We start from the raw sequence: 26,630 nt of genomic DNA, 5'->3' as shown, positions 1-26,630 counted from the left end.
TGTCGCTGAAAAGGGGGTTTCCCGAGGTTGCTGATTGGCTGGAAGTTCAGTAGTCGTTGAAGTGACGTCTTGGGAAGCCCGTGGTTGGGCGTAGGCTGACGATGTGGAGTTGTGGGCTGGCTGAAGTTTCAGACGGGCACCCGAGGTCAGACTCGGAGACACGGCGTTACAAAACTTAACTCAGAACATGAAACTCTCAAACGGAAAAGAAAAGAAACTAAAGTAAAAGAATAGAAGTAAAGTTTGACGAGACTAGGTGGTGTTTCTTCTCATCATGGCTAAGTAGCAGCAGGCGTGCAGGCCGAAGTACGCTGGAACCGCTCTCAAAGAACGCTAAAAGTGATGACAAAAAGCATGACTAAAAGCTTAAACTACAGAAAAGCCGGCATGACTGATAGCAAAAGCTAAACGCAAGCTAAAAGCTAAAAGCAAAATTTGATGTTGTCCTGAGTATTTAAACTGGCCTTTTGGCCACACCTCAAATGTTGTCTTGACCAATTAGATATTGTCTTTTCTCGGGGTGTTACGATGTTTGTCCCACCCATTCATAAATCATATGTTATCTTATCAAGCACGTGGTCCGAATTTTCCCGCTCTTGCAAGGTAAAATTTGGACATGATTCCTATGATAAGAATATGATACCTTTGACAAATAACTGATGGTCAGAAACATTTCAAGCAAGAAGATTCGAACACACACATACTAAACATGAATATGATCCCTTAAGCTATTCAAGAGTTATTTAAAAAGACATACACAATAAGTGATTCGAAACATTAAAGTCAAATGTGTGGGTTACATGTATGATATGGAGTTAAGCAATGGACTGATATTCATTTATAAGTCTTTTTGAGTTCATATTGGTGCAACTACATCTATAAGAGACCGTTCCTGTGCCATTCTCTGACATAAGGATTTTCTGTGTGGAGCCCAGAGGTTAAAAGGTCCCCTTAGGAATTTCAGTCTGGTTCTGCTAGGTGGGGGGAAGTCAATCCAACAATCTTGTTTACTCTCATGGCTTTACATGTGAGGGTCACGCTGTGCATCTCTTTGACCATCAATCTGGATTACTTGCCCCAAATTTGACAATCTCTTCTCCGAATTGAAATGGTCAATAATTGTTCTAATGGTGTTAATGTTGAAAGCTGTTCTCTGAAAGAGTTGGTTGGTTATCTTGCTTCAGACTGTTGTGCTAGGAGTTGATTTACAACATCTGCCTTTCTGTGGAATTCGGCTCATGTTTCAACCAGGCTCCCGATCGAATCTTTAATTTGTAATACGCTACACTAGTCCCCGATCACAAATTACAACAATTGATATTCAATGCAGTTCATAAAGAATGTGGGGCAACCACAAACAAAATTCAGTTATCAGTAGGTAAAAAAAAAAAAGTGTTAAATCAACAGGATTTCCACACTTCAATTCCAAACTTTCCCCTTAAGTGGCTTTTCAAAAAACAACAACCATTATTCAAGTACCAAATTCAAAAAGTCAATTTACATTCACATTCAGAATTATTCACACTCAAATATCTGAGGGTCCCTGTTTGGGCGCCACTTATGTAACGGTGGTACCCTAACTATTGGAAATTAATTTAAAAATTAAATTCTCAAAATAATCTTTGCCAATTCGGGCACCAGGCAGACTTAAATCCACGAACAAAAAATTAACTTATTAACGGTTTGATCCAGGATAACTCAAACCACCAGTTACACACAAATAGATGTTAATGTAATGAAACACACACAAAAAAGTTCAATTTCATCAAATTGTAATGTGCAATATCAAGATGAAAAAACATTTTCACAGGGAATCAATGCATATACACAAATCAAGTCCTTTGATGTGGTGCATCATGTACCAGAAATTATTAGTCCATGGGGTAAAGAGTTTGTTTCTCAAAAATAATAAATAAAAAAAAGGTTGGCAAAACACTTCAATAATTTCAATAATCAAACAACAAACAAAATAATCAAAATATAAAAATAAAAAAAACAGTTAAGAATCAAACATTTAATGGAGAATATATGTGTGTGTGTGTGTGTGTGTGTGTGTGTGTGTGTGTGTGTGTGTGTGTCTGTGTTTGTGTGTGTGTGTTCTTGAATTGTGTTTGAATAATGTTGAGGGAGATTTGGGAAGTTTTAAAGTGCGTCGTTGGTAATGAATACCTGAGTTGAGTTGAGTTGAGTTGAGTTGAGTTGACATTCGGCAGTTTTATGAATCAACACGCTCTGCTATGGACATCAGTGAGGCCATACAATAGTACAGTGATTAATCCCTCTTTGTCCGTCAAAATCGAAGACCCGTGGCAGAATGCCAGCGCTTGGACTCACTCACGCTCTGCAGTCTGCATCAGAAATGCAGGAGCTCAGCAGACGATCACGGAAGTGCTAGGAACCAGCAACTCTCTGTCGTACGTGTCAGGTAACGCTCTGCACTCGGCGTCAGACACGTAGGATCAAACAAGTTCAGCAGGTAAACCATTCCTCTCACTGCAACTCAACACGTCCCTCTCTCTTCTTCCACTTCCTCTTTTATTCATCTATTTCTGCTCACAATCCTCCACACCTTTCTCCTGATTGGCTCTTGCATTTGATATTTAAAACAGTGCAGTTTATTCCAAAACGGTCACAGCTAAAGTAAAGCTATCCGCAATGTATGCAGTGATACGGCCAACACAACTAAACTTTTGCTACTATGTTAATATTCACTAATATTTCAATACTGAGTTGAGTAGATGCATGTGCTGTTAATGATATTCACAATGTTGTAGAAGGAATTTACTGTGCAAGCTGTTGCGGTTGTAATATCAGGATTTACGAAGCATAATCAGGCCCTGTTGAATAAGCAAGTAATAAATGCCTATTGCACTTTAAAGAGTTACATTTACTTTCCATGATTTATCACTAAAGTTTCATGCAACTAAATCGCTTGCTGCTGCCGCTGCTAGCAAAAACAATAATATGACTTGCTATGCATGTTGCTACTAATATTATTTCTAACCTTGCATCTGAATTCGCTGTGCATGCTATAAAATTTGCTACATTGCGATAGCTATGTATACAATAGCTATGTATACTGGCAGCTGCACATAAGTACTTAGAATTGCTACTGCCCCTTTACAAAGTGAAACTGACGTGACATACAGCCAAGTATGGTGACCCATACTCAGAATTCGTGCTCTGCATTTAACCCATCCAAAGTGCACACACACAGCAGTGAACACAGACACACACAGTGAACACACACATGGAGAAGTGGGCAGACATTTATGATTGGGCGGCCGTTTATGATTTTGGGGTTTGTTTGCTGTTTGGGGTCTCAGTTGTGGTATTGCCAGCCCGAGACGTGAAGCCAAAACCTTAGGGTTAGGAGTCAAACTCTCTAACCACATCCCCACGACTTCCCCAAGTAACCAAAACCACAGAAATTAATGCTTATTTCACTTTGAAGAGTTCTATAAATCCTGTTGAATTGAATAGCAAAGTAATAAAATGCCTAATTCACCTAAAAGTTCACTACCATCTAAGCGTTATCTTATCACTGAAATTTCATGCAACTAAATATACTTTCTGTTACCACTGCTATATAGCAACAATGATAATTGGATTGCCATGCAGACTGCTGCTAATATTTCTAACATTGCATCTGAATTCGTTATGTGTGCTACTGCTATTAAAAATCACTAAACTAGTGATCTGAATAGCTATGCATACTGCTGCTACAGCTGCACAAATGTACTTAGAATTGCTATACGTGTCTTTATTAACAAGCAAACACAATCAAAGAAATGTCTATTTCGCTTTGAAGGGTTCCCAAAATCTACTGTAAGCCCTGTTAAATAGCAAGGAAATAAAATGCCTATTTCACTAAAGAATTACTTACCCCATGCATTATCACTGAGTTTTCAAGCAACTAAAGTACTCTCTGCTGCCGCTGCTATATTAGCAACAATGTGACTTCCTGCTGCTAATATTACAAACCCGATTCCAAAAAAGTTGGGCCACTGTACAAATTGTGAGTAAAAAAGGAATGGAATAATTTATATTTTATTCATAATAGAATATAGATAACATATCAAATGTTGAAAGTGAGACATTTTGAAATGTCATGCCAAATATTGGTTCATTTTGGATTTCATCTCTGTGCGTAATGGTCAAGGCCGGAAAACCATACTGGATGCCTGTGATCTTTGGGCCCTTAGACGGCACTGCATCACATACAGGAATGCTACTGTAATGGAAATCACAACATGGGCTCAGGAGTACTTCCAGAAAACATTGTCGGTGAACACAATCCACCGTGCCATTCGCCATTGCCGGCTAAAACTCTATAGGTCAAAAAAGAAGCCATATCTAAACATGATCCAGAAGTGCAGGTGTTTTCTCTGGGCCAAGGCTCATTTAAAATGGACTGTGGCAAAGTGGAAAACTGTTCTGTGGTCAGACGAATCAAAATTTTAAGTTCTTTTTGGAAAACTGGGATTCCATGTCATCCGGACTAAAGAGGACAAGGACAACCCAAGTTGTTATCAGCGCTCAGTTCAGAAGCCTGCATCTCTGATGGTATGGGGTTGGCATGGCATGGGCAGCTTACACATCTGGAAAGGCACCATCAATGCTGAAAGGTATATCCAAGTTCTAGAACAACATATGCTCCCATCCAGATGTTGTCTCTTTCAGGGAAGACCTTGCATTTTCCAACAAGACAATGCCAGACCACATACTGCATCAGTTACAACATCATGGCTGCGTAGAAGAAGAATCTGGGTACTGAAATGGCCAGCCTGCAGCCCAGATCTTTCACCCATAGAAAAGATTTGGCGCATCATAAAGAGGAAGATGCGACAAAGAAGACCTAAGACAGTTGAGCAACTAAAAGCCTCTATTAGACAAGAATGGGACAACATTCCTATTCCTAAACTTGAGCAACTTGTCTCCTCAGTCCCCAGACGTTTGCAGACTGTTATAAAAAGAAGAGGGGATGCTGCACAGTTGTAAACATGGCCTTGTCCCAACTTTTTTGAGATGTGTTGATGCCATAAAATGTAAAATCAACTTATTTTTCCCTTAAAATGATACATTTTCTCAGTTTAAACATTTGATATGTCATCTATGTTGTATTCTGAATAAAATATTGAAATTTGAAACTTCCACATCATTGCATTCTGTATTTATTCACAATTTGTACAGTTTCCCAACTTTTCTGGAATCGGGTTTGTATTTCTAACATTGCAAATGAATTTGCTGCTTCTGTAAAATTCACTACATGTGATCTGAATACTATGCATACTGCTGCTACAGCTGCACAAAGGTACTTAGAATTGCTAAGCCCCTTTTAAATAAATGAAATGCAAGTTATGCCTATTCGGTTGAAGAGCTCACATACCATGCATTTTTTGTCACTGAAACTTCAGCAATTGCAATTGTAAGTTGCTTTGGATAAAAGCATCTGCAAAATGAATAAATGTGAATGTAAACTACGGTCTACCTACTGCTGCTGCAACTAAAAGCATGATTTGATTTGCTATGCATATTGCTATTAATAATTCGCTAATAATGAGATCTGATTCTATGGATACTGCTGCTACGCTCATGAAAATACTAGAATTGCTGTAGCCCATCCATGCATTATCACTGAAATTTCATGCAACTAAAGTACTTTCCGCTGCCCCTACTATAATAATAATAATTGGTTGTTATGCAGACTGCTGTTAATATTATATTTATAACATTGTATCTGAATTTGCTATTAAATTAGATTTTAATTAGAACATTAGATTAGATTGGATTAGATTAGAATCAACTTTATTGTCATTATGCAGAGTACAAGTACAGAGCTAATGAAATGCAGTTAGCATCTAACCAGAAGTGCAAGAATATAGTGTTATATATACATATAAGTGCAGAGTAATTAAAGCTATGATTTACAGAATGTACAGTGGAGTTGCTATATACAGTATTGAGCAGAGTATATACTGAATTTAAATAGGAATGTAATGTAGGGATTATATGTACATTATGAACAGAGCAATGTAGGATTATACATACATTAAGAACAGCAGCAACGTAAGAACAGTGGTAATAAATACAGTTGGATGAGTGTGTAATAGTATTGTTAATCAATGTATTCTATGCAAAATAACAATAATAATAGTTTACTGCGCTTTGTACAGTAACAACTTTAGACAGTTTACAGTGTAATAGCTTGAACAATGTGCAGTCTGTGCAAAATATGAGTATTGCAATACATGTATGTAAAGTAAAGTACTGTGGCCAGTGCAGTAATAAAGTAATAAAGCAGGTGCAGGTTAGATTGGTGGTGTGGAGTTCAGAAGTGTCACAGCCTTGGGGAAGAAGCCCTTCCTGAGCCTACTAGTGCGAGAGCGTAGGCTCCTGTAACACCTGCCGGATGGAAGGAGGGTGATGTTTCTTGCCCTGCCCAGGCAGCGTTTGTGATAAATGTTCTCAGTGGAAGTTAACTGGGTGCCGGTGATCCATTGACCAGTTTTCACCACTAGCTGGAGTGCTTTGTGGTCAGATGCAGAGCAATAGCTGTACCATACTGAGATGCAGTTTGTGAGTATTCTCTCAATGATACAGCGGTAGAATTCCACAAGGATCCTGGGACTCAGGTGAACTTTCTTAAGGCTCCGTAAGAAGTAAAGGCGCTGCTGTGCCTTTTTGACCAGGGTGGAGGTGTTAAGGGACCAGGTGAGGTCATCAGAGATGTGGATGCCAAGGAACTTGAAACTCGACACACGCTCCGTTGATGTAGATGGGTGTGTGTACATGACTCCTATTCCCCTTGAAGTCCACAATGATCTCCTTAGTCTTTTGGGTGTTTAATTCCAGATTGTTGGTGGCACACCACACAGCCAGGTGCTGCACCTCATCCCTGTAGGCTGACTCATCGTCATCCTTGATCAGACCTACCACCGTGCTGTCATCTGCAAATTTGATTATGGTCTTGGAACCATAAACAGGACTCATGGGTGAATAGGGAGTACAGGAGAGGGCTCAGTACGCAGCCCTGTGGCACGCCGGTGTTCAGGGTGATGATGGAGGATGAGAGGTTATCTAACTTAACAGATTGAGATCTGTTAGTCAGAAAATCTAGAATCCAGTTGCAGATGGATGTGCTGATTCCAAGCTGGCTGAGCTTGGAGATTAGCTTGGAGGGGATTACCGTATTAAATGCAGAACTGAAATCAATGAACAGCATTCTCACATGTGTATTTTGACTGTCCAGGTGGGTGAGGGCAGAGTGAAGTGCCGTTGAAATGGCATCCTCAGTTGACCTATTGCGGCGATAGGCAAATTGGAATGGGTCTAGTGTAGCAGGGAGACAGGAATTTAAGTGGGATGCAACCATTTTCTCAAAGCACTTGGCAATGATGGAGGTGAGTGCAACAGGACAGAAGTCGTTAGGGACCGAGGCAGTGGAGTGCTTCGATACTGGCACAATGGTGGAGTTTTTGAAGCTAGTGAGGACAGTTGTTTGGGCCAGGGACAGATTGAAAATGTCCATGAAGACCTCAGCCAGCTGCTCCGCACAGGCTTCAAGCACACGACAGGTATTCCGTCAGGTCCAGCTGCCTTCCGTGCATTCCCCTTATGCAGAGTGGAGTAAACAGCTGAGGTGGAGAGTGTGAGAGGCAGTTCATTGGGTTGATGCTCAGCTTTGAGTGAGATCTCCTTATTATTTTGATCAAAACGAGCATAAAAGTGATTGAGCTCGTTAGGGAGGGAGGCAGAGCTGGAGGGGGGCACAGTGTTAGGTAGTTTGTAGTCTTTGATAGTTTGTATGCCTTGCCACATACGCCGGGGGTCTGAAGAATTGAAGTCTCCTTCAATCCTCTTTTTGTGTGTGAGTTTGGCCTGGCAGATACCCTTCCTCAGGTTGGCTCTGGCTGAGCTGTAAGCCTCCCGGTCTCCAGACCTGAAGGCTGCATCTCTTGCTTTGAGCAGGAGGCAAACCTCTCTGTTCATCCAGGGCTTCTGATTGGGGAAAAAAAAATTTTTGTGTGTGTGGTCACTCTGCCCACACATCTGTTGATGTGCTCCAAGACAGAGTTGGTGTAAGTGTCAATGTTAATATGAGAGTTTGTGGTGGCCTGGGCAGCAAATTCACTCCAGTCTGTGTGCTGGAATTGATGTTGAAGAGTGGAATCAGCACCCTCCAGTCAGATTTTAACAGTTCTTATTGTAGGTTTCACACGTTTGATGACCGGGGTATACTTGGGGAGCAGGAACAAAGAGAGGTGGTCAGACTGACCCAGGTGGGGGAGGGTTGTGACTTTGTAGGCATCAGTCACATTAGTATAAACGTGGTCCAATGTTTTATGTCCCCTTGTAGTGCAAGAGACATTTTGGTGAAATTTAGGGAGAACAGATCTTAAAGTGCAGTGATTAAAGTCCACAGCAACAATAAAGGCTCCATCCGGGTGCAAGGTTTGTAATTTGCTAATAGCAGCCCAAAGTTCTTTCATAGCCACATTAGCATTAGCGTCCGGCGGTACATAAACTGCAGCAGCAACAATGCAAGTAAACTCATGTGGTAGATAGAATGGCCTGCACTTGATAATCAGGAACTCCAGATCAGCAGAGCAGTAGGTATCAACAATGACAGAGTCTGTGCACCATGATTTGTTTACATAAATGCATACTCCACCACCCTTGTTTTTACATGGGCTACTGATTGGAAATTATTTATTATTAGTAGTATCTTTATATTTTACACAAATTCATGATTATCTTTAAACTATCACTTAACATGACTTTCATTACAAACTCTTCACTGTCACTGAACCAAAGTAGCAAGTGAAATAGAGATGTGGCCCCTTTAAGAATAAGCGCTTCCTCACGAGTACACTTATGAGCAAGTATATTGTTTTCTGCTGCTCAATAAGTTGTTATGGTTAAATAAGTAAGGCTGTTGACAGTATAACGTTCATGAAAGACAGTTATATGGGTTAACCTTGACTTAAACTGTGAACAACTTTGAAACGCCAACTGCAATTGACCCCAGTAGTGAGGTGTGCATCTGAAAGCATCCGTTCATGGTTTTTGTATGAATGAATGCCCACAGAAGATATGAAAAGCATTGAAGATTTCTGGCAAATAAGGTAATGCCTAATTCACTTTACTATTCTAAATCCACGATGCTTGACTTTATATTTTCACAAACATGAACTAATACTGCTTGCTGCTGCTGCTATGCTACTGCTGTTATTTGACAAGACATGCTTAGTAATTATTATTTTTTCTAGTTTAAAAATGTAAATATGATGATGCAATAATCCACTGAATCAGAGTGAAAACCATTTACTTATCTTAGCTGTTGAGTTTCAGAAAAACTCTGAAAAGCGCGCTGCAGGAATCTCTAGTGAATGATAGCCAGCCATATAAATGCAAGGCAGTAAGCTCATTGGCTGCATATGCAGCATGAACCAATCAGCTTGTGCCAAGTCATTTAACTCTCTGAATATCATGGTTACATTAACAACCCATCAGCCTGCGCGATCTAGAGTTTCATGACTAAACTATATATTTTTGCTAAGTTAATTTTGAAGTCATTGAACACAATTATGACTGCTTATATTGCAATAAATGTATCTTAGAGGAACTGGTTTTCTCTTTTTGCTTTGTTTCTTCTAAGTACAGTGTGTCTGCCTGGTGGAAGAATGGTGGTGATGGTCGACACAGCTGGTGTTTACAGCTTTGTTAGATCCTGCCTGTAGACCACTGGAGACTGACAATTCCAGGGCCATATTCTGTTTCTCCATAGACTCACATGGCACTTTCGCAACAGTAGGATTTGAATATTTGTCATCCTCTTTTTATAGAGAAATCTTGAGTAGTTTCTAGTTTAAGCAAGAGCTAATGGAGGGCTTTTATTAATATAAGCCTTTAGACCTTTTTCATGGAAGAACTTTTAACTTGACATTTTGGTTGTAGTAGCTGTTTATTCAAAATGATGGTTCCTCTACTTATCAGTTCTTGGGTTTCAGCAGTTATGTTTAATATCAAGATAAATATTTGGCTTTTTGACTATTGTTATTGTTAGTAAAGAGGTCATATGATGCAATTTCAATTTTTCCTTTCTCTTTGGAGTGTTACAAGCTCTGAGTGCATAAAGAATATCTGTAAAGTTGCAAAACCTAGTCTCAAATCCAAAGAGATATTCTTAATAAAAGTTAAGACTTGTCCATGCCCTCCTAAAAACGCCTCGTTTAAACATGCCCCCACATGTCTATGTCACTGACATGATTTGCATAACGCAACCCAAATGTTCTTGCAACGAAGGTGTAACTTTTATTCTCGCGATAGTATTGTTGCTGCCGCTGCAGCCATGTTGTGGAGATGCTGTGTCTCATTGTGAAAGTGAAACTACTTTGTTTGGCCTTCCAAAAGAGGACGATATCTGCTTCATCATGCCTAGAGCTGATTTTATGTTTACGCCGTGCGATACGCAATGCAATGTGTAAAAACACAGTATAAGTCATTATAATCAGTAATAATGTCCCCACTGGATCCAGCAAATGCCTTGTTTGTAATGGGTTTTATTGGTTTTGGTGCCAGGAGACAGCATTCAGCCTATCGCAACGCACTGGATAGCTGGCCAATCAGCGTACACCTCACTTTTCAGAACAATGAGCTTTGTAAAAATCGATGCCTTTCACAAAGGCGGGACATAGAGGAGCAACAATAATAACAATAACAAGAAAAGAGTTCAGTCTAGTGCTCCCAGTCCAGACAGGTTATCCAGTGGATTCATTAATCTTCGCCTGAGGATCCTGGAAATGCTTAACAGAGAGGATATCTCAAAACATACAAGGTAAGAGTAGATGTAACACAAATGACATACTGACACAGAGAGAAGCCATCGATGGGAACAAATAGGAAGCCCGCTCGCACTGACCGCTAAACTGGGCATGGTAACTGGAGGATAGGCTCACTGTCACCCCCAGTAATCGACAGAAGTCCATTCAAATGCCTTCCGCGACAAAATAAACCTCAGGAATGGAACTGATTGTGCGTAAAACTCACACTTCTCCAGCTTGGCAAATAAGCGGTTCTCTAGAAGCCACAGTAACACTAACCTGACATGCTGGATGTGATCACGCTCATTCTAGGAGAAGATCAGGATGTCGTTGAGGTATACAAGAACAAGAACTGGTTGACCACATCTCTGAGCACGTCATTAACGAGTGTCTGGAAGACCGCGGGGGAGTTTGAAAGTCCAAAAGGCATAACCAAATACTCAAAGTGACCTGTGGGGGTGTTAAAAGTGAAAGTGATGAGTGATGCAGCATGAGGTGAGACACATGCCCCCTTTTCCTCCACACCTGAGACCCCTCAGCCAACCTCAACTACATTATAGGTAAAACCCCTTTATAATAAAGTAATCATCAACTCATAGTACACAATTGGAGAGATGGATACTGACATCTGCCTAATGTTTGGAAGTCACAGAAAAGACCAGAAGTGCATTAACGGGAATAACTAGACAGGGCTTATGAGAAAGTGTATTTAGAAAACTATTATATGTATTGACTGTGGAGCCCTGACTAATTCAGCTAATAAAACTTTAATTGAATTATTATTTAATTATTTATTTTAATTATTTATTGAAGTTTGAAATTTAGGTATCAGAGAAAAATCCAGTTTAAGTGTAAATGTGTGGATCTGATAAAGTATATTTATCTGTATATCCCTCTATTTACATTAGTAAGATTTCTGTATTTCTCTTGGGTTCAAGTTCTACTTGGCTGTGTCCATCCAGGAAATGGAAATCGCACTCTTGCCATCTACCTGCCATCCCATTCTCCCACACTTCTACCTATGAAACACACACACAAAACAGCTTTGCACTCACACTTAAGGCATCCTGAGGACATAGGTGAGGAACAGATCAGACATTGACAAGATACCAATCTTAACAGGTAAACAGTCTACTGAGATTGATAATTGGGTGTGAGGATTTCATGCTCTCGACATTAGTCATGAAAAACAGACATCACAGGGCATGTCACATTTTGGCATCTTCCTCTTTTGCCTTCTACGAAGTGTTAGATTAACTGACACCAAAATACTGTTTTGTGTAATTGACCCTTCGCCGGGAGTTGGACTGACAGGCGATCTGAACACATCATAATGCTGAATCTACCATTTTTGTCTGACAAACAAACCAGACAGGAAAGTAGATTAGCCTCGGTGGACTGTGAAATTGAAATTGAAAAATTGTGTGTATTGATGTGTTTCCATGGTTGTAACAAGAAACCTTCTGATGTTCATTCATGTTTATTTCATGCTATAGCTAAGAGGAAGAGATAATCAGTTTAAGTGCTGCTCAAACTGAGGCACTACAGCGATCTGTAAGGACACAGATTAAAGAGCCACAATATGGCTTTTATTATTTGAATTTATTAAATTTAAATATATCAAATCAAATCAAATTTCAATTCAAAATCTGAAAGCTGAAACTGTTTCACACCAAAAGTAAACTGCTCTGTCTTGTCTGTCAGTGCATTTTCAGTGTACTCGACAAGGGGCGTTGCACAAGATCCCGGGCCTGATGGATCCTGATGGGCGGCGCCCCCCCCCCCATGAAAATATCCATGTAAAATAAAATATATTCCAGACTTTTCAAGGGCCCTCTCTTCCTTTGGGGCCCTGGTAATCAGTACTGGTTTTACCCCCAGTCCGACGCCCCTGTACTCGACCCTCCGCTATGTATCTTTCATTGCATGAGAACATGATGTGTGGTGTGAGTGCACCAAGGTGGGCGGGTTTTTGTGAAGGGTCAATTGGACACACAACATTTGCTGTCAGTTACAAAATATATGGGAAGTTTTACAGCCCTGAAAGACAGCGAAGACCTTGTCTCAGACGACCACCAGGACAAGACAGATGATTCTTCTGCACAATCTGACTTTGCTGCAGCCTGGAATTGAACTGCTGGTTTCATCTGGCCAGAGGAGAACTGGCCCCCGACTGAGCCTGGTTTCTCCCAAGGTTTTTTCTCCATTCTGTCACTGATGGAGTTTTGGTTCCTTGCCGCTGTCGCCTCAGGCTTGCTTAATTGGGGACACTTCATTTACAGCCATATCGTTGACTTGATTGCAAATGATTGCACAGATACTATTTAAACTGAACTGAGATGAATGACATCACTGAATTCAATGATGAACTGCCTTTAACTGTCATTTTGCATTATTGACACACTTAAAGCGCTATATAAATAAAGGTGACTTGACTTGACTTGTGGGATATTCTACTGTGCTCTCACAATGTAAAAAAGATTACAGGCTAACAGGCTGTTGAGATTAATATAACCTTACATACACCCATGCTTAAAGCATTCATTTCTTTATTCAATATACTCTTACAGATCAAAAAATGCACTCATTGCCAGTTGGAGGATGATACCCCTAAAGGTAATTGTTTATACTTTTGAGAAAGAATTAAATGTGCAATCAGTATTTACTGAGGTAAATCTACCCCTTTTTAAAAAATGTAATAGACATATTAGTAAACATTTTATTGGGTCACCTGTGAATTTATTGGGTCACCTGTGAAAAAAAAAAAAAACTAATTGTGTTTTGTTTTTTAAATAAATGTAGCAATAAAACTTGCCTGCACTATTGGAGCTGAAGGTGGAGCCTGACAGCACAATGGAAGGGGCTCGTCCTGTTTGTCACCTTATGACAACAGCAGATCTAATAAAATTTACAATTTATTCATTTTAAATTTATTATTTACAATCCAGGCTTCCTTTTGAACATTTTTTAAAAACTTTTTGATGTTCTTCATATTCTAAATATAATGATAATAATTAGCCCAAGCTTCCTTCTTCGATAGGTAATAAGTGTTTGTGCCAGACAACTTCATACTGTCTTTGCGTTTGTGAGTGACAGGAAGCTATTGAGGAGGGTGAATGAGATGGGCAGCTAGTATATAGGCGTCAAACTGGAGTGTTTTGACTGGTTGCTTGTGCGATTTGGTACTTCTCCCTCACGTTCCGCCTTCTCTGGTGATCAGTGGTTACTTCTGATGTATTCTCTGCTGGAAACCAGCCTTTCTTTCCATCAGAGGGACGCATGCCTTCATACCAACCTTGAAAAGTGAAATGGAAATCAATTTTAGTTTTGAAAATTAAAATAAAATTAAGTGATTTTATTTTAACTGTACCTTCACTGGTTTTGCGCAGCACATTGATGACATCAGATGGCTCCAGGCTTAGCTCATCTGCCTGTGTTGCTACATACTGACTGACACACTGCACTTGAGGACAGTCTGATTGACACACACAATATATAATTTCAGAAGCTTCCTCTAAAGTTTTTTTTTTTTTTTTAACACAGACCCATTTTTCAGAGTTTGAATGCCACTGGTCACCATTCACTTTCAGTGTATGAAAATCAACAGTTCTGCTAAAGAAGTCCTTTTGTGTTACATGGAAAAATTGTAAATATTTGGGCATATATATATATATATGAAGGGGAGTAAATGACCAATGATTTGATTTTAGTATGTTATTTGTATGTATCCAATAAAAATTTCCTTTGAGACAATAAAGTTTATCTTATCTCATCTTATTTTATTTTTGGGAGAGATTCCATTAAAAGACAATGCTACTGCATTATGTGATGTAATGAATGGAAAGCTCACCCCAGTCCTCATAAATCTTCTCCTCCCCGAGGGCTGCTTTAATCGATGGGAAAGCAGCCATCCACCTATGCATGTCTGACCTGGGGAGAGGGTGTTAAAAAAGAATGAGAGAGGTCGGAATGATAAAAATGTAAAATGTCAGTTATTTCTGTATTTGGCTAATATGAATAAAACTGCTGAGCTACATGCATCTTACTCTGTATTAGCCTTGAGCAAGTGTTCACAGGTGTTCCCCCGATGGTTTTCCAGGAGGGTCAAACAGAAACAGTGATCCAAGTGTGGCCCAAGATTGTTTTCTGTGGCTTGTACCTGAACCAGAGACCGATGCGCATGATCAATCACCACAAAGCGGTCTGGACAGCCACTAAGAGGAGAGGGAGGCACGAAAGGACACCACGTGAGTCAGAAGATTCACTCAACTCAATAGCGTGCCACAGTTTTTGTTGTTGTTGTTGTTGATTTTATTTGGGTGGGGGGTAAATGCTTGAAACAAGGTTTGTGTTTAACACAATCTCAAAATATTTCCACATTTTATTCTAGAACATAAAATACATCAGTAATATCCCACTCGTGATTTATGTAATATGTAAGTTATCTGTGATCTTGCAGATTATTTTAACTCAAACTTTCCAACTGTAAATAAAGATGTTGAAGTCATATGACTATGGGGTAGTTCTTTATAGCCTAGCATTAGCTTTTTATGTCTGGTGATGGCATTTAGGCTTTAAAATACATAACTTGTGAAGATTATCATGATGAACATAAGGTATAAGAATTATAACTTTTACTGGTCACAGAGCTTTTAAAAAGTCAATGGGAAAATCCTACTGGGATTTGTTAATAGGTCCCATCTTGATATTAAGTTCCATGTTAGCCTACAAAAAAATATGTCATCTCTACAAAGTTTTTTTTCTTCTTCTTCTTCATTTTGAAGGTTAATCTCAATAATCACACGCCTCTAACCTTTTCTTTGTGGTGAGAATGAGAAGGTCATTGAAGAGGAACATGTACACAGGGGTACATTTTTTGCGGATGCTGAAGAGAGACCCTCTTTTACATAACTCTTGTAGTTCTCCCTGTTTTTCTAGACAGCGTGTTTTAGAAACAATTGGAATTGCCTGTAGAAATCAAGAAACACAAATAGCCAAAAACATAGAATATATTTTTGTTTGCATATTGAAATAATATACACTGATCAGCCACAATATTAAAACCACTGACAGGTTAAGTTTGATTAAATAGTTAACCCAAAAGTGAACATAATAACTTAATGTGTTAATGCAAATAGAACAATGATTTTTAATGGTTCTTTTACGCAGCACAAGCTGAGTTGCTATATGGCTCCTATATTGATACTTACATTCTCACATTAAACATTTTAAGGTCAGAGTATTACTACTTTTTTTTTACTACATTTAGTTCAGTAATGCATTTACAGACCTTGAGCTTGTCAAACTCCAGCTTGTTAGAGATCTGAATGAGCTCCTCCATCTGTTTCATCTGCCCCACCTGTGTGTTTGCCTGTGTGATTAGCTGAAATTAAGAATGATGACAAGTGAAAATCAAAGCTGGATATGACTGAATGACAGAATAAATGTAAATGGAGATATTTATGAATCATATTCGAAAAGGTGGGGTAGATTTTGTGTTAGTTGCCCATTTTACAGTTATATTAATACAGGTACGTCAATAGGCATTATGTGAAGCTGTTATGAAATTACCAACATGACACAAATATTACATTAAAAAAAAATCAACTTGAAGTTAAATATAACAGGGCAATACAACTCATATCAGAATGAAGACAAATTTAAGGAATAAAATTTGCAGAGTTGGGGGCAATCTGACAATCTTTTATTATTCCTTTATTCTTTCAATGCTTATTTATATTTGAAAATATTTTTTCTGCAAAAAAATTAAGTGTATAGTGTGGTGCAACTAACATACAGATCCATGCAGAATATATCAAAAAAATGTACCTTTTATGATAAGACACTGATAGTTTTGGTTGTAAAAATCTATGAATTAATTCATATTTGTAAAACACTGAATGATATCAAAAAAAATATATTTTAAAAGGATTTTGAAAATAGTGATTAAGATTTCACTGATTCTTGAGACATGGGGAAAAAAACATGTCCAGCAATTGTAACTGATATTAGGTTTAAAATTTTTTTTTTTTTTTAATTGTAAATGTTATGAGGGATTAACAATAGAATGTATGACACAATTATCCGCTTTAATTGAATTTTATCATTATTATATCAAATCTATGACACTTATTGTCTTCTCACAACATCTAAAACAGTGTCTACAGAGAAGGTTTCCATCATTGCTATAAAATGGATACAAATGTTTTTTAATGAAGAAAAAATAGCTTTTTTTTTATCAAAAGCAACACTTAATTATATCTCGTATCAAATGTTTTTTAATAAGATGTGTTTCATAAAGTTCCAAAGTTGTGTCAAAGATTTTTGTCAACACTGTCAGACATTCATTAAAATGTATTTTTTTTTTTTTTTTTTTTTTTTTTTTAGAAATTCAGGGTATATCAGGGGCAGCTGTCTCTCTAACGAACCCCCTTGCCACAATTCACCATAATATCAGACAGGCTATGGCAAGTTTTATAATTTTAGAATATTTTAAATCCTAATGTTAATATTTCCTGTGTCATAACATGATATGTCAACACTATCTTCCAGTTTCTGAGGAAATAATTTGAAATGTTCTGATCATTTTTTTTCTCCTGAGGCAGGTTCTATTAGCATCTAGCATCAACAGAGAAAACAAAATGGCTGCTACATGAACTTCCTTTGTTTTGTGATTGAAATGCCAAATTTGTCAACACAGTCAGATGTCACCACCACAAGCTTTTCTGTCTGACGGTGGTGACGGGTTACTGACAGAGTTGACATTCATCATGAAGTCATCATATTTTTGTGGTTTTCAAGTCATTTATATTATATTTATATTATATTAAATATAAAACAGTGTTTAATTTTTCTAATAATGTATAAATACTAAATGTAGAGCATATAGGCATATTGCTTTTGTGGATTGATAGTCATCACTTCTTTATAGAGTTAGGGAACAAGATTCAGGGAACATAAGGCTGAGGGAACACAAACTCTGTCAGGTCTATGTCATCTCCGTCAGAAGAATATTTTGAACATATCTGACTATGATATTTTATATTTGTTGAAGAATTCTTGGTCATGTGAAAATCTAATCTGTCTGCTATGAGAATGTGTTAAACACATTAAACACTGCTATGAGAATGTTAAAAACATCTTGACTGCAAAATAAGTGATGGCAAGGAAAAAGCACATTTTGTAAAAAAAAAAAAGAGAAAAGTTTGGAGGTTGCATCAAAGCATAGCTCTGTAGCTTAGTACATTTAAGATACAAAAATGTAGTTTCATTTGTTTGAGCACAAGGTTTTACTCAATTTTGCACCCTGTTTTTGTCCCACTTCTCAAGAATCAGTAATACACACTCCCATATTTTCATTTTGTAAGTAATGTTGTTATACTTGATATTACACTGCAAGTTTTTCAAAACCAGATGAAACTAACATGAATACAAAGAGTAAATTTTTAAGAGCTTGGTGTATATGTTTTAAACTAGGTTTTCTTTATTTGTATGTCACTGACCCACTGTAAAACATTTGAATGTGACTCCCAATCAGATTTTGGATTTAGAGCACATTTATATTTAAGCAGTATCACATGAGCAAAAGTATTTGTGTACTGTTTTACTTGTGTACTTGTTGCCCACAGGAGCTCACAGCTGTGCTGATATCTAATACAAAAGCACAGTTGTGAGTGTGATATTGCTTTGAAACAGTTTATATTTCAGACACAAGCAGCTAAAGAAGCAAATTCTAAGTAGCAAATGCTAAAATGTGACGTGACGTGTCATAAAGCCAAGTATGGTGACCCATACTCAGAATTTGTTCTCTGCATTTAACCCATCCAAAGTGCACATACACAGCAGTGAACACTAGTGATGGGTCGTTCTTGAACGATTCGTTCCTTTTGAACGAATCTTTAATGTGACTCGGGAAGAACGAGTCGTCTCAGGGAGTGATTCGTTCAGTCGCGCATGCGCAAAAGTCTATAGGTTCTTTACTGGAATTAGTCTAGTTCACCTGTTTCAGTCAATGCAGTCTGAGCTGGAAATAGAATTGAGTCTTTCGGGTTTGAGTCGTTCCTTTATCACGTGACAGACCCATAAGCGTTACCAATGCAGTCTGAGCCGGAAAGAGAATTGATTAGTTCTTTTTTTTTTTTTATTAATGCCAAGGTACCAAAGATAAAAGTACAGAGAATGTCAATATTGCATACAATTAAGTGGCATTACATGCAAAGCACCATTTACAAACGTCTGTAAACATAAAAATGAATAATACTAAACGAAATAAATTAAAAAGATTAAACAGCCTTAAAAAGATTAAACAGTTTTAACAGCCTTAAGATTTTTGGAAGATTAAATAGTTTGGATATACTGTTGAACCTCTTTTTTAAAAAAAAAAACAATATATAAAGGGTTTTGATGAGTGAATTTACTGTGGTGAATATGAAATTTTGCAAGAAGTCATAAATAGGTTAATAATAAAATATTCATTAATTTTATCTTTTTGAATATTAAAGAAGCCAAACAGTACATCCTTAAAAAGCAGAAAGAAACCCTGGAGCACACTGCGATGGATATCATTAGAGAATTCAATCCAAAATAGCTGTGTATGAGGACAATCCCAAAAGATCCACAAAAATAACAGTTTGTGTCTATGTCTGATTTAAACCTTTTCTGTGTAACATTTTGAATGAGATTTCTCTAACCTTGTTAGTCATTATGTATTCCAAAGACAGAGTCCATACTTTTTTCCAATCAATATGATCCACTACATTCCTCCAATAAGACATCACATATGGAGTTGTTACAAGCTCCTTTTGAAAAAGATTTCTTATCTTATAGTTACATGGTGAAGGATGTGACAAAAAGCATAGTTTTCCAACTGGGATTTCAAATGGGTCTAAAGATAAAGTGCTGGATGATCTAACAGAGTCCCTTAAAAGCATAACAGCTCCTTTAGGAATAGTGTTCATGACAATGGAGAATTCTTTGGGAGTTGCTGGAAAATTACATTTACATAATAATTCTTTGTAACTTAAAATAAGATTTTCCCAGTTAAATAATTGGGAAACAACCAAAAAAAATTTCTCAAACCAGTTATTAAAAAACAAAGATTTTCTCTTATATAAAATGTCTTGATTGTTCCAAATGAAGTACCGATGAGGGGTGCTTAAAAATTAATGACCATGCAAGTAATGCCTGTTTATGAAATTTAGATAAATTGTCAGGGATTCTAGCAATATTTTAATTACAGATCAATAGGAAAGAGAGACCAACTAATTTGGAAAAGTAGTAATTGGGGATAAAATTCCAGATTGAGTTTGGATTACACAAAAACTGTCTAATCCAATTAATTTTGAAAGTGTTGTTCAAAGAAGAGAATCTCAGGAAATTAAACCCACCATAATCATATGTGTTCATTAATAAATACTCTTTATTACCTTTGTTACAACATTCAGTGTATAGAAAATAATGATCATGACAGAAACTCATACATTTATAAACTGTACGAAGTAAAAAGCTACAATTTGAGACCAGAAATGCAGTAACTGTAAGAGTAAATAATTATTTTAATAATGGCGGTGTTGATGATGATAATAATAATGACTATGCACCCGTTTGTAAGCAAGCGTGTAAATTCATTTCTCTATCCAATGCTGTCAGGTCACGTGACAAAAGAATGAACGATAGGTTAAAGCCTTTTATACAGTCTTTTTATTATTATTATTATTATTATTATTATTATTATTATTATTATTAAACAATACAAACATTAAAACATTAAGGCAGTACACTTAAAATCATAAAGACAAAAAAATAAATGAATAATAGTAATAATATACACACAGATTTGTTGCCAGGGTAACTCCAGTCTATGGTCAAAGCGTATGGGTCTGTCACGTGATTAAGGAACGACTCGAAAACCCGAAAGACTCATGAGATGAACTAATCAATTCTCTTTCCAGAAAAGACTGCATTGGTAACGCGTATGGGTCTGTCACGTGATTAAGGAATGGCTCGAAAAAGGGTTGGATTTTTTGGATGATCAATTAGCATACATTCAAAGCTCAGACTGCATAGGTTAACTCAAACCCGAAGACTTGTCAGATAAGAGGTGAGATGAGCTAATCATAGACTGAAGACCCAGGTAAACAATTAATTAATCTTTTCTTTTTCTTATAGCATTATAGTTTTGTATTGTTTGTAGTGTGATCAAAGCTTGCGTAAGTACTAGTAGACGTTAGGGAAGTAACACGTAACATTTTAATTATATTTGATAAAATGAACGAAATGAACGAAATGACTCGAAAAAAAGATTTGTTCATTTTGCTGAACGAGACTCAAAGGTCTGAGTCGGTAAAATGGGGGTTCGGTGCCTTGCTCAAGGGCACCTCAGTCGTGGTATTGCCGGCCCGAGATTTGAACCCACAACCTTAGGGTTAGGAGTCAAACTCTCTAACCATTAGGCCACAACTTCCCCTGTTATACTGCTGTTATACTAAACATCAGCACTCAATCACGCAAGGTCAAGGATCAATGCTGATTTTCTTCATTCTACCTTGGAGACTGAAGCCAGGGCCTTGGAAGCTGTTTCCTCCTCTTTAGTGCCCTTTGCAGTCCGCTTTTGAATATTCTACAAAAGGTTGAAATTAATTCAATTGCTATTGTCTTATTTCACATTTACTAGAAAAATTTGAGAAAAAAGTATTTTTTGAGAACATTAGGAGTGTGTATCTCACCTGTATAAGGATTTTGATGCGGGTGATTCGCTGGAAAGGCAGAAGCATAAAGGATGTGAAGGGCAGACGTTTACAGAGTGGAGATGACTCTAGCCGCCTCATCACAAGAGAAAAATCTCTGTTACTCTCCCTGCCAGTACCACACATACACATAAGCCACATGTCTACACACTGTTTAATTATTACTAATATTATGTATATATCTGTTTTTGGTAATCCTACTCCAAAAGTAAATGTATTATAAAATGTATTTTATGCATTTTCAAAATGTTTTACATTAAAATTATTATTATTATTATTATTATTATTATTATTATTATTATTATTATTATTATTATTTGTAGGTATGGGTAAAAGTCTCACATCAGTCTGCTGTAGGTTTTCTCTTGGTACTGCTGATTTCGGACATAATCAATAAAGACTGAGAAATGGTTCTCTGAGTGCTCATAAATGATGTCACACACATCAGATATCACCACACTCTCATCTACTCGCTTCAGCAGATCCCCTATAAACCTGAGAACAACAGAGATGTGCATTCATGCCTGTGGTATAGTACGTTTTGGCTGAGAGTAAATAAATGATAACAGAATTGTCATTCATGTATCATGCTCTTGAACTTGTCTCTCTTTCTCACTTCTCGCTGACTTCATAGACCTGCAAGAGGTTGGAGAAGAGGGCCCTCCTATCATGAATGACCATAGTCTCATTGAGTTCCCGTGACCCCAAGAAATGATCCTTCAGAACACGGAGGGAGCGCAGGTATGAGGCTTCAGAGGTGAGCACCTCAAACATGCTCTAAAAACACATGTAAAGTTTAAAATAAAAATATGTAATATGTAATATGTAATGTATGTAATATGCTGAATTTGGCAAAGAAAGATGTTAAGTTATTTCTAATAGTGGTAAACTATACTCTCACCTCTTGTCTCTGTTTTTCAGTGCGAGTGAGTTTATGTAACACTCCACTTTCCTTCACCACTGGTAAATCCTGCCAAAGTGTAATCTCTTCAGGGCCTCTCTTGAATCGGGTGCCAACCACCCCAAGCCCTCCGGGACCCTCAAGACCCAGGGTTTCACTAACACTCCTCCTGTTGCAATCAGGACTATCAGACTGGATCTGACTTGCTTCATTCAAGACCTTTGCCTGGTAGATCTGATATAGAGGTTCTGAGGATGACACATTGTTTTCGAGAATGCTTAGTTGAACAGCAAAAGATCCAAAGAAATGTTTTTGCACCTGATGTTCATTTAATCCTGCTCCAAAATCTACCTTGAAATTCTATAATAAAACCAGAAATAATTGTGTAACTGTTGCTTTTAGACATCTAAAATGGATGAAAATTTTCCCCCTGTTTGTGTGTTATACATTCACTTAATTATCTCACCATAGTCACTGTTTGGCTCCCAGTCACTGGAGATTCTCCGTGGGCTTCCTGTTTTGTCACACAGCCTGTAAGAAACCCATAACAGCTTAATCTGGCCACACATTACTGGGCTCAAGTGAATGTCCATCACAAATAAGGCCTAATGAAAAGACTGCTATTTTTAAATGTCATTGATCAGGTAGGGGAAAAACCCTCTCCTTTCCAGCTATAAGTGAGTCATAAAAAAAAAACTCTCTTCATCAAATCCGTAAAGGGTATGTCAGGTTTTATATTTCAGGGAAAGAGGATGTGTAAATTCATACATATAATTCTTAGCCTACTACTTGTTGATGTTGAAATACAGTATAAAGGAATAAATAAATAGTTGTGGGGGTCATAAAAAGTATGCATTCATTTTACATTTAAGTACATTTCAGTAACCACAAATGTTAGTTTGCAAAGTGGACTGAAAAGATGGTCACAAATGGAAGTGCTGATCATGTGTGGAGGTAACTATAACTACAGACTGTCTCACTTCCTATTAGGAAAGATGTACTGTATTTGAGCGTACATCAACAAAAGATAAACAGTCATTTCATTACAGATTTTCACACAATATCAAAAACCTTTAGTGTTTTCCTTACAATGTCTTTAAGGTACCAGTCTAGGAGCAATACAAAACCTATGGTGTGAAAATTACTGATAGAAATTCTCTGACCCCTTTAATCATTGGATAATTTGTGCACTTTTTAAGAACAACTTTTTGATGCTGAACTTACGCTTCCGTGTCAACAGACTCCCAGTCTTCAAAATCACCATTTTCATAGCTCTTACCTAGAAAACAAACATGAAGCTTTTCAAAAAATCTAGACATATGTGTGTTTCTGAATAAAAGTATTTCAAAGCAGATATTTTAAATATATATTCATAACTGATAGAGTATCTTGGTGCCCACAATGATTTTGGTAAGTAGGACATGTTCCTGAATCAACATCAGGGTAGGGTCAGGACTGGGGCTGAGGTTAGGGTCTTAGTGTTTGGGTTTAGGACTATGTTTATTTGAGACTGTTTATTTGACAAGAATGTTGTTTTAGGATCACATTGATCTTAGACGTTGATCCGAGAAGATTCTTGGCAAAATCTTGGCCAATTTTTTTGAAAAAGAGCATAGTTAAATATAGACAGTTTATTTTTCTCTCTTTTGAAACTGCTTTGTGTGCTGTACTTTAGTAAAAAGCAGTCTTTGGAAATTCTTCTGCACTTACCTGATGGGTTTGGCATAGATATGGGACGAGACGATCTTCCATTCTCACAGCTGCTGGTGTGTCTGATTGGTGGACCGCCGCCTCGAAGAGAGACTACACATGCCAGCGCTGGGTGAGAAGACCGTATCTTTGTCTTTTGAGGATGTAGAGGAAGTCGTGGGGGAGGTCGAGGGGGGACAGCTGGAGGGGTAACTTTATTGTCATTTGATGGCAAAATATCCAAATATATATGAGCATCGGTGTGCTCCAGCTGTGCATATTGTTTGGTATTTTGATACTCAGATGACTGATAAGTCTTTGGTGGTAAAGGGGGTTTTGAATGGCTTTGAAATGACTCATTAGCATATGCAAATCCATTTCCTGCTAATTTGTGAGGGCTGTGGTGAAGCAGAAAGCTTTGGCAATTTATACATGGAGGCAACGCTTCGGGTTTTGAATTGATAGACGGGCTGTTCGGTGGCCAACTGGCTTCATTGCTGGTTAGGTGTAAAACATGCTCATTTCTCTGACCTCCTCTATTTCGATGTTTGTGATTCTTTTCAATTGCAGTATCCACGTCATTTTTCTCCTCGTGTAGAGGTACCCAGACAAGTTTCATACCAGGCCTTTGAAGATGGCAGAGGCAATGACAGTGTTTCTCCTCTGAGTGGGTAGGTGGCACAGTTGAGCCCTGATGATTCTCTATGGTGCCACTCACAATATTTACCTCACTGCCATCAGGAGCTGAGGGAAAGAAGGGTAGTCAGGTGCTTTATTCAGCTTATCAACAGGCTCAGACAGAATCTACATTTTTCTCCCCACATTTTATTTTTTGTGCTGGTTAAATGGTATAGTGTATTAAACAGATCTGAGAATTCTGCATCCTTTTTGGTAGGTAATCTGATTAGCCAAAATATTTAATAACTGACTGTGGAAAGGGGCAGAGGTTTGTGATCAGTTGCCTTCTACAATGCTCAAAGCCAGTGGCCCTTAACTGATTTCACTTTAAGACCCACATTTAACATTAGACATCAAGTTGCAACCCAACAAAAATATTCTCTTGAATTTCAGTGGTTCCATGCTCACTGCACATAACATGTTGATCCTGCTTGCAAGGTTATCTGCATTTGGGTCAGTGGCAAACACAAGGTTTTTGAAATAAAGAAAGTAAAAATCTTTTGAGAATCTAAAAACATTTTACAAGCAAATCCTGTACTTTTTGTATTTCTATTGGTTTTATATGGTTTTAATCTAATGGCCCTAAAACTCCATCATGTGATATCTACATAACATAAACCTACATCAAGTAATAGCAAACACAAAGTAAAACAATCACTGAGAAACACTGTTTTCAGCATCATTTCATATTTAGGCATATACAGTACAGTGCACACATATGTTAGAAACAGATTCCAAAATGTTCACTACCTGAACGACCAACATCCACATCATCTACTGCCAGTTGAAGATTTGTTTCCCCCAGCATCTGTCCACTTTTCCCAAGTCTTGAAAATGAAGATATATCCTCTGCTTGGTCCTTTGCCCTGGGTGGACATGACAATCTAGTTCCAACTACCTCAGACCTTCCATCTTGGCTCATATGTTCAGAGTATCTTTTCGCTGTACTGTTGTTTACTGCCGTTTGCTTGGCCATTCCTTGTTCAAAGTTACACACAGCGTGAGCCACTCTGCTAGAGGGACCAAAGTGGCTCGACTGGTGTGAAGCATTAAGGTTTGGTTTTGGTGGAATGGTAGGTTTTCCATTGGATGTATTACGGATTGACTTATCCATGATTTGATGCTCCAAAATAATTATCATGTCCAAGTGAGAAAGATTTACACATCAAAATCCAGAGACACATGGATGCACTGATATTAAAGTGCAAAACAAAGCAACTGATGCAGAACATTCCATGATTGTGCTGATTTCATAATCAACAATTTAGTGTCTTCTTGGTCAGTGAAGCCTGTGTTGTCACACTCTGTTCTCTTCTCACATCAATGTTTTTAAAAACAAGAAAAAAAGGTCATTTACCTTTCATTGAACATTAGAGCTGCCACACACAATATGTAAAGAAATAATTTCCCTCCCCCGGTGTGCTATCCTTGTGAGTAAAGCTGTTATTAGTGTTGTTAATAAATGTCACTAAGGATGGTTACTTCTCGTTTCAGATCTTGTCCTCTGGTCCCTCCCATGGCTTAAAAGGGAAGTAGGTCACCACACCAAATGGATTGTTGAATATTCAGTGACATATACATAATATTCAGGAGTGCTCTCCTTAGAGTTACAAATGACCTGCTCTTATCATCTGATCATGGTTGTATATCTCTATTAGTGCTATTGGATCTTAGTGCTGCGTTCGACACTATTGACCACACTATTCTTTTGCATAGGCTAGAACACTTTGTTGGCATTAATGGAAGTGCATTAGCATGGTTTAAATCGTACTTATATGACCGCCATCAATT

The 26,630-nt window shown here is 37.8% G+C and overlaps 1 protein-coding gene across 2 annotated transcripts; it reads right to left on the bottom strand.

Annotated features, from left to right (window-relative positions):
* Positions 1-13,531: 13,531 nt before the first annotated feature.
* LOC109090180 (rho guanine nucleotide exchange factor 15-like) lies at positions 13,532-26,302 on the bottom strand. Of its 2 annotated transcripts, none has more exons than XM_042725069.1 (15): positions 25,590-26,302; positions 24,183-24,905; positions 23,697-23,751; positions 22,939-23,003; positions 22,473-22,720; positions 22,188-22,348; positions 21,914-22,066; positions 21,551-21,647; positions 21,370-21,444; positions 16,117-16,209; positions 15,640-15,794; positions 14,873-15,040; positions 14,677-14,756; positions 14,197-14,301; positions 13,532-14,121 (listed from the first exon to the last, which is right to left on the bottom strand). In XM_042725069.1, exons 1-15 carry the CDS (start codon positions 25,978-25,980, stop codon positions 13,970-13,972), a joined length of 2,721 nt encoding a protein of 906 aa, XP_042581003.1. In that variant the 5' UTR covers positions 25,981-26,302; the 3' UTR covers positions 13,532-13,969. The 2 variants fall into 2 exon arrangements, with proteins under 2 accessions (XP_042581003.1, XP_042581002.1); XM_042725068.1 differs by having other exon boundaries at positions 21,551-21,680; positions 25,590-26,301.
* Between the last annotated feature and the right edge of the window lie 328 nt (positions 26,303-26,630).

The sequence above is a fragment of the Cyprinus carpio genome, chromosome B5 (assembly GCF_018340385.1).
Source record: "Cyprinus carpio isolate SPL01 chromosome B5, ASM1834038v1, whole genome shotgun sequence".
In the NCBI taxonomy this organism is placed as follows: Eukaryota; Metazoa; Chordata; class Actinopteri; order Cypriniformes; family Cyprinidae; genus Cyprinus; species Cyprinus carpio.
This window is presented reverse-complemented; position numbering and strand designations above follow the sequence as displayed.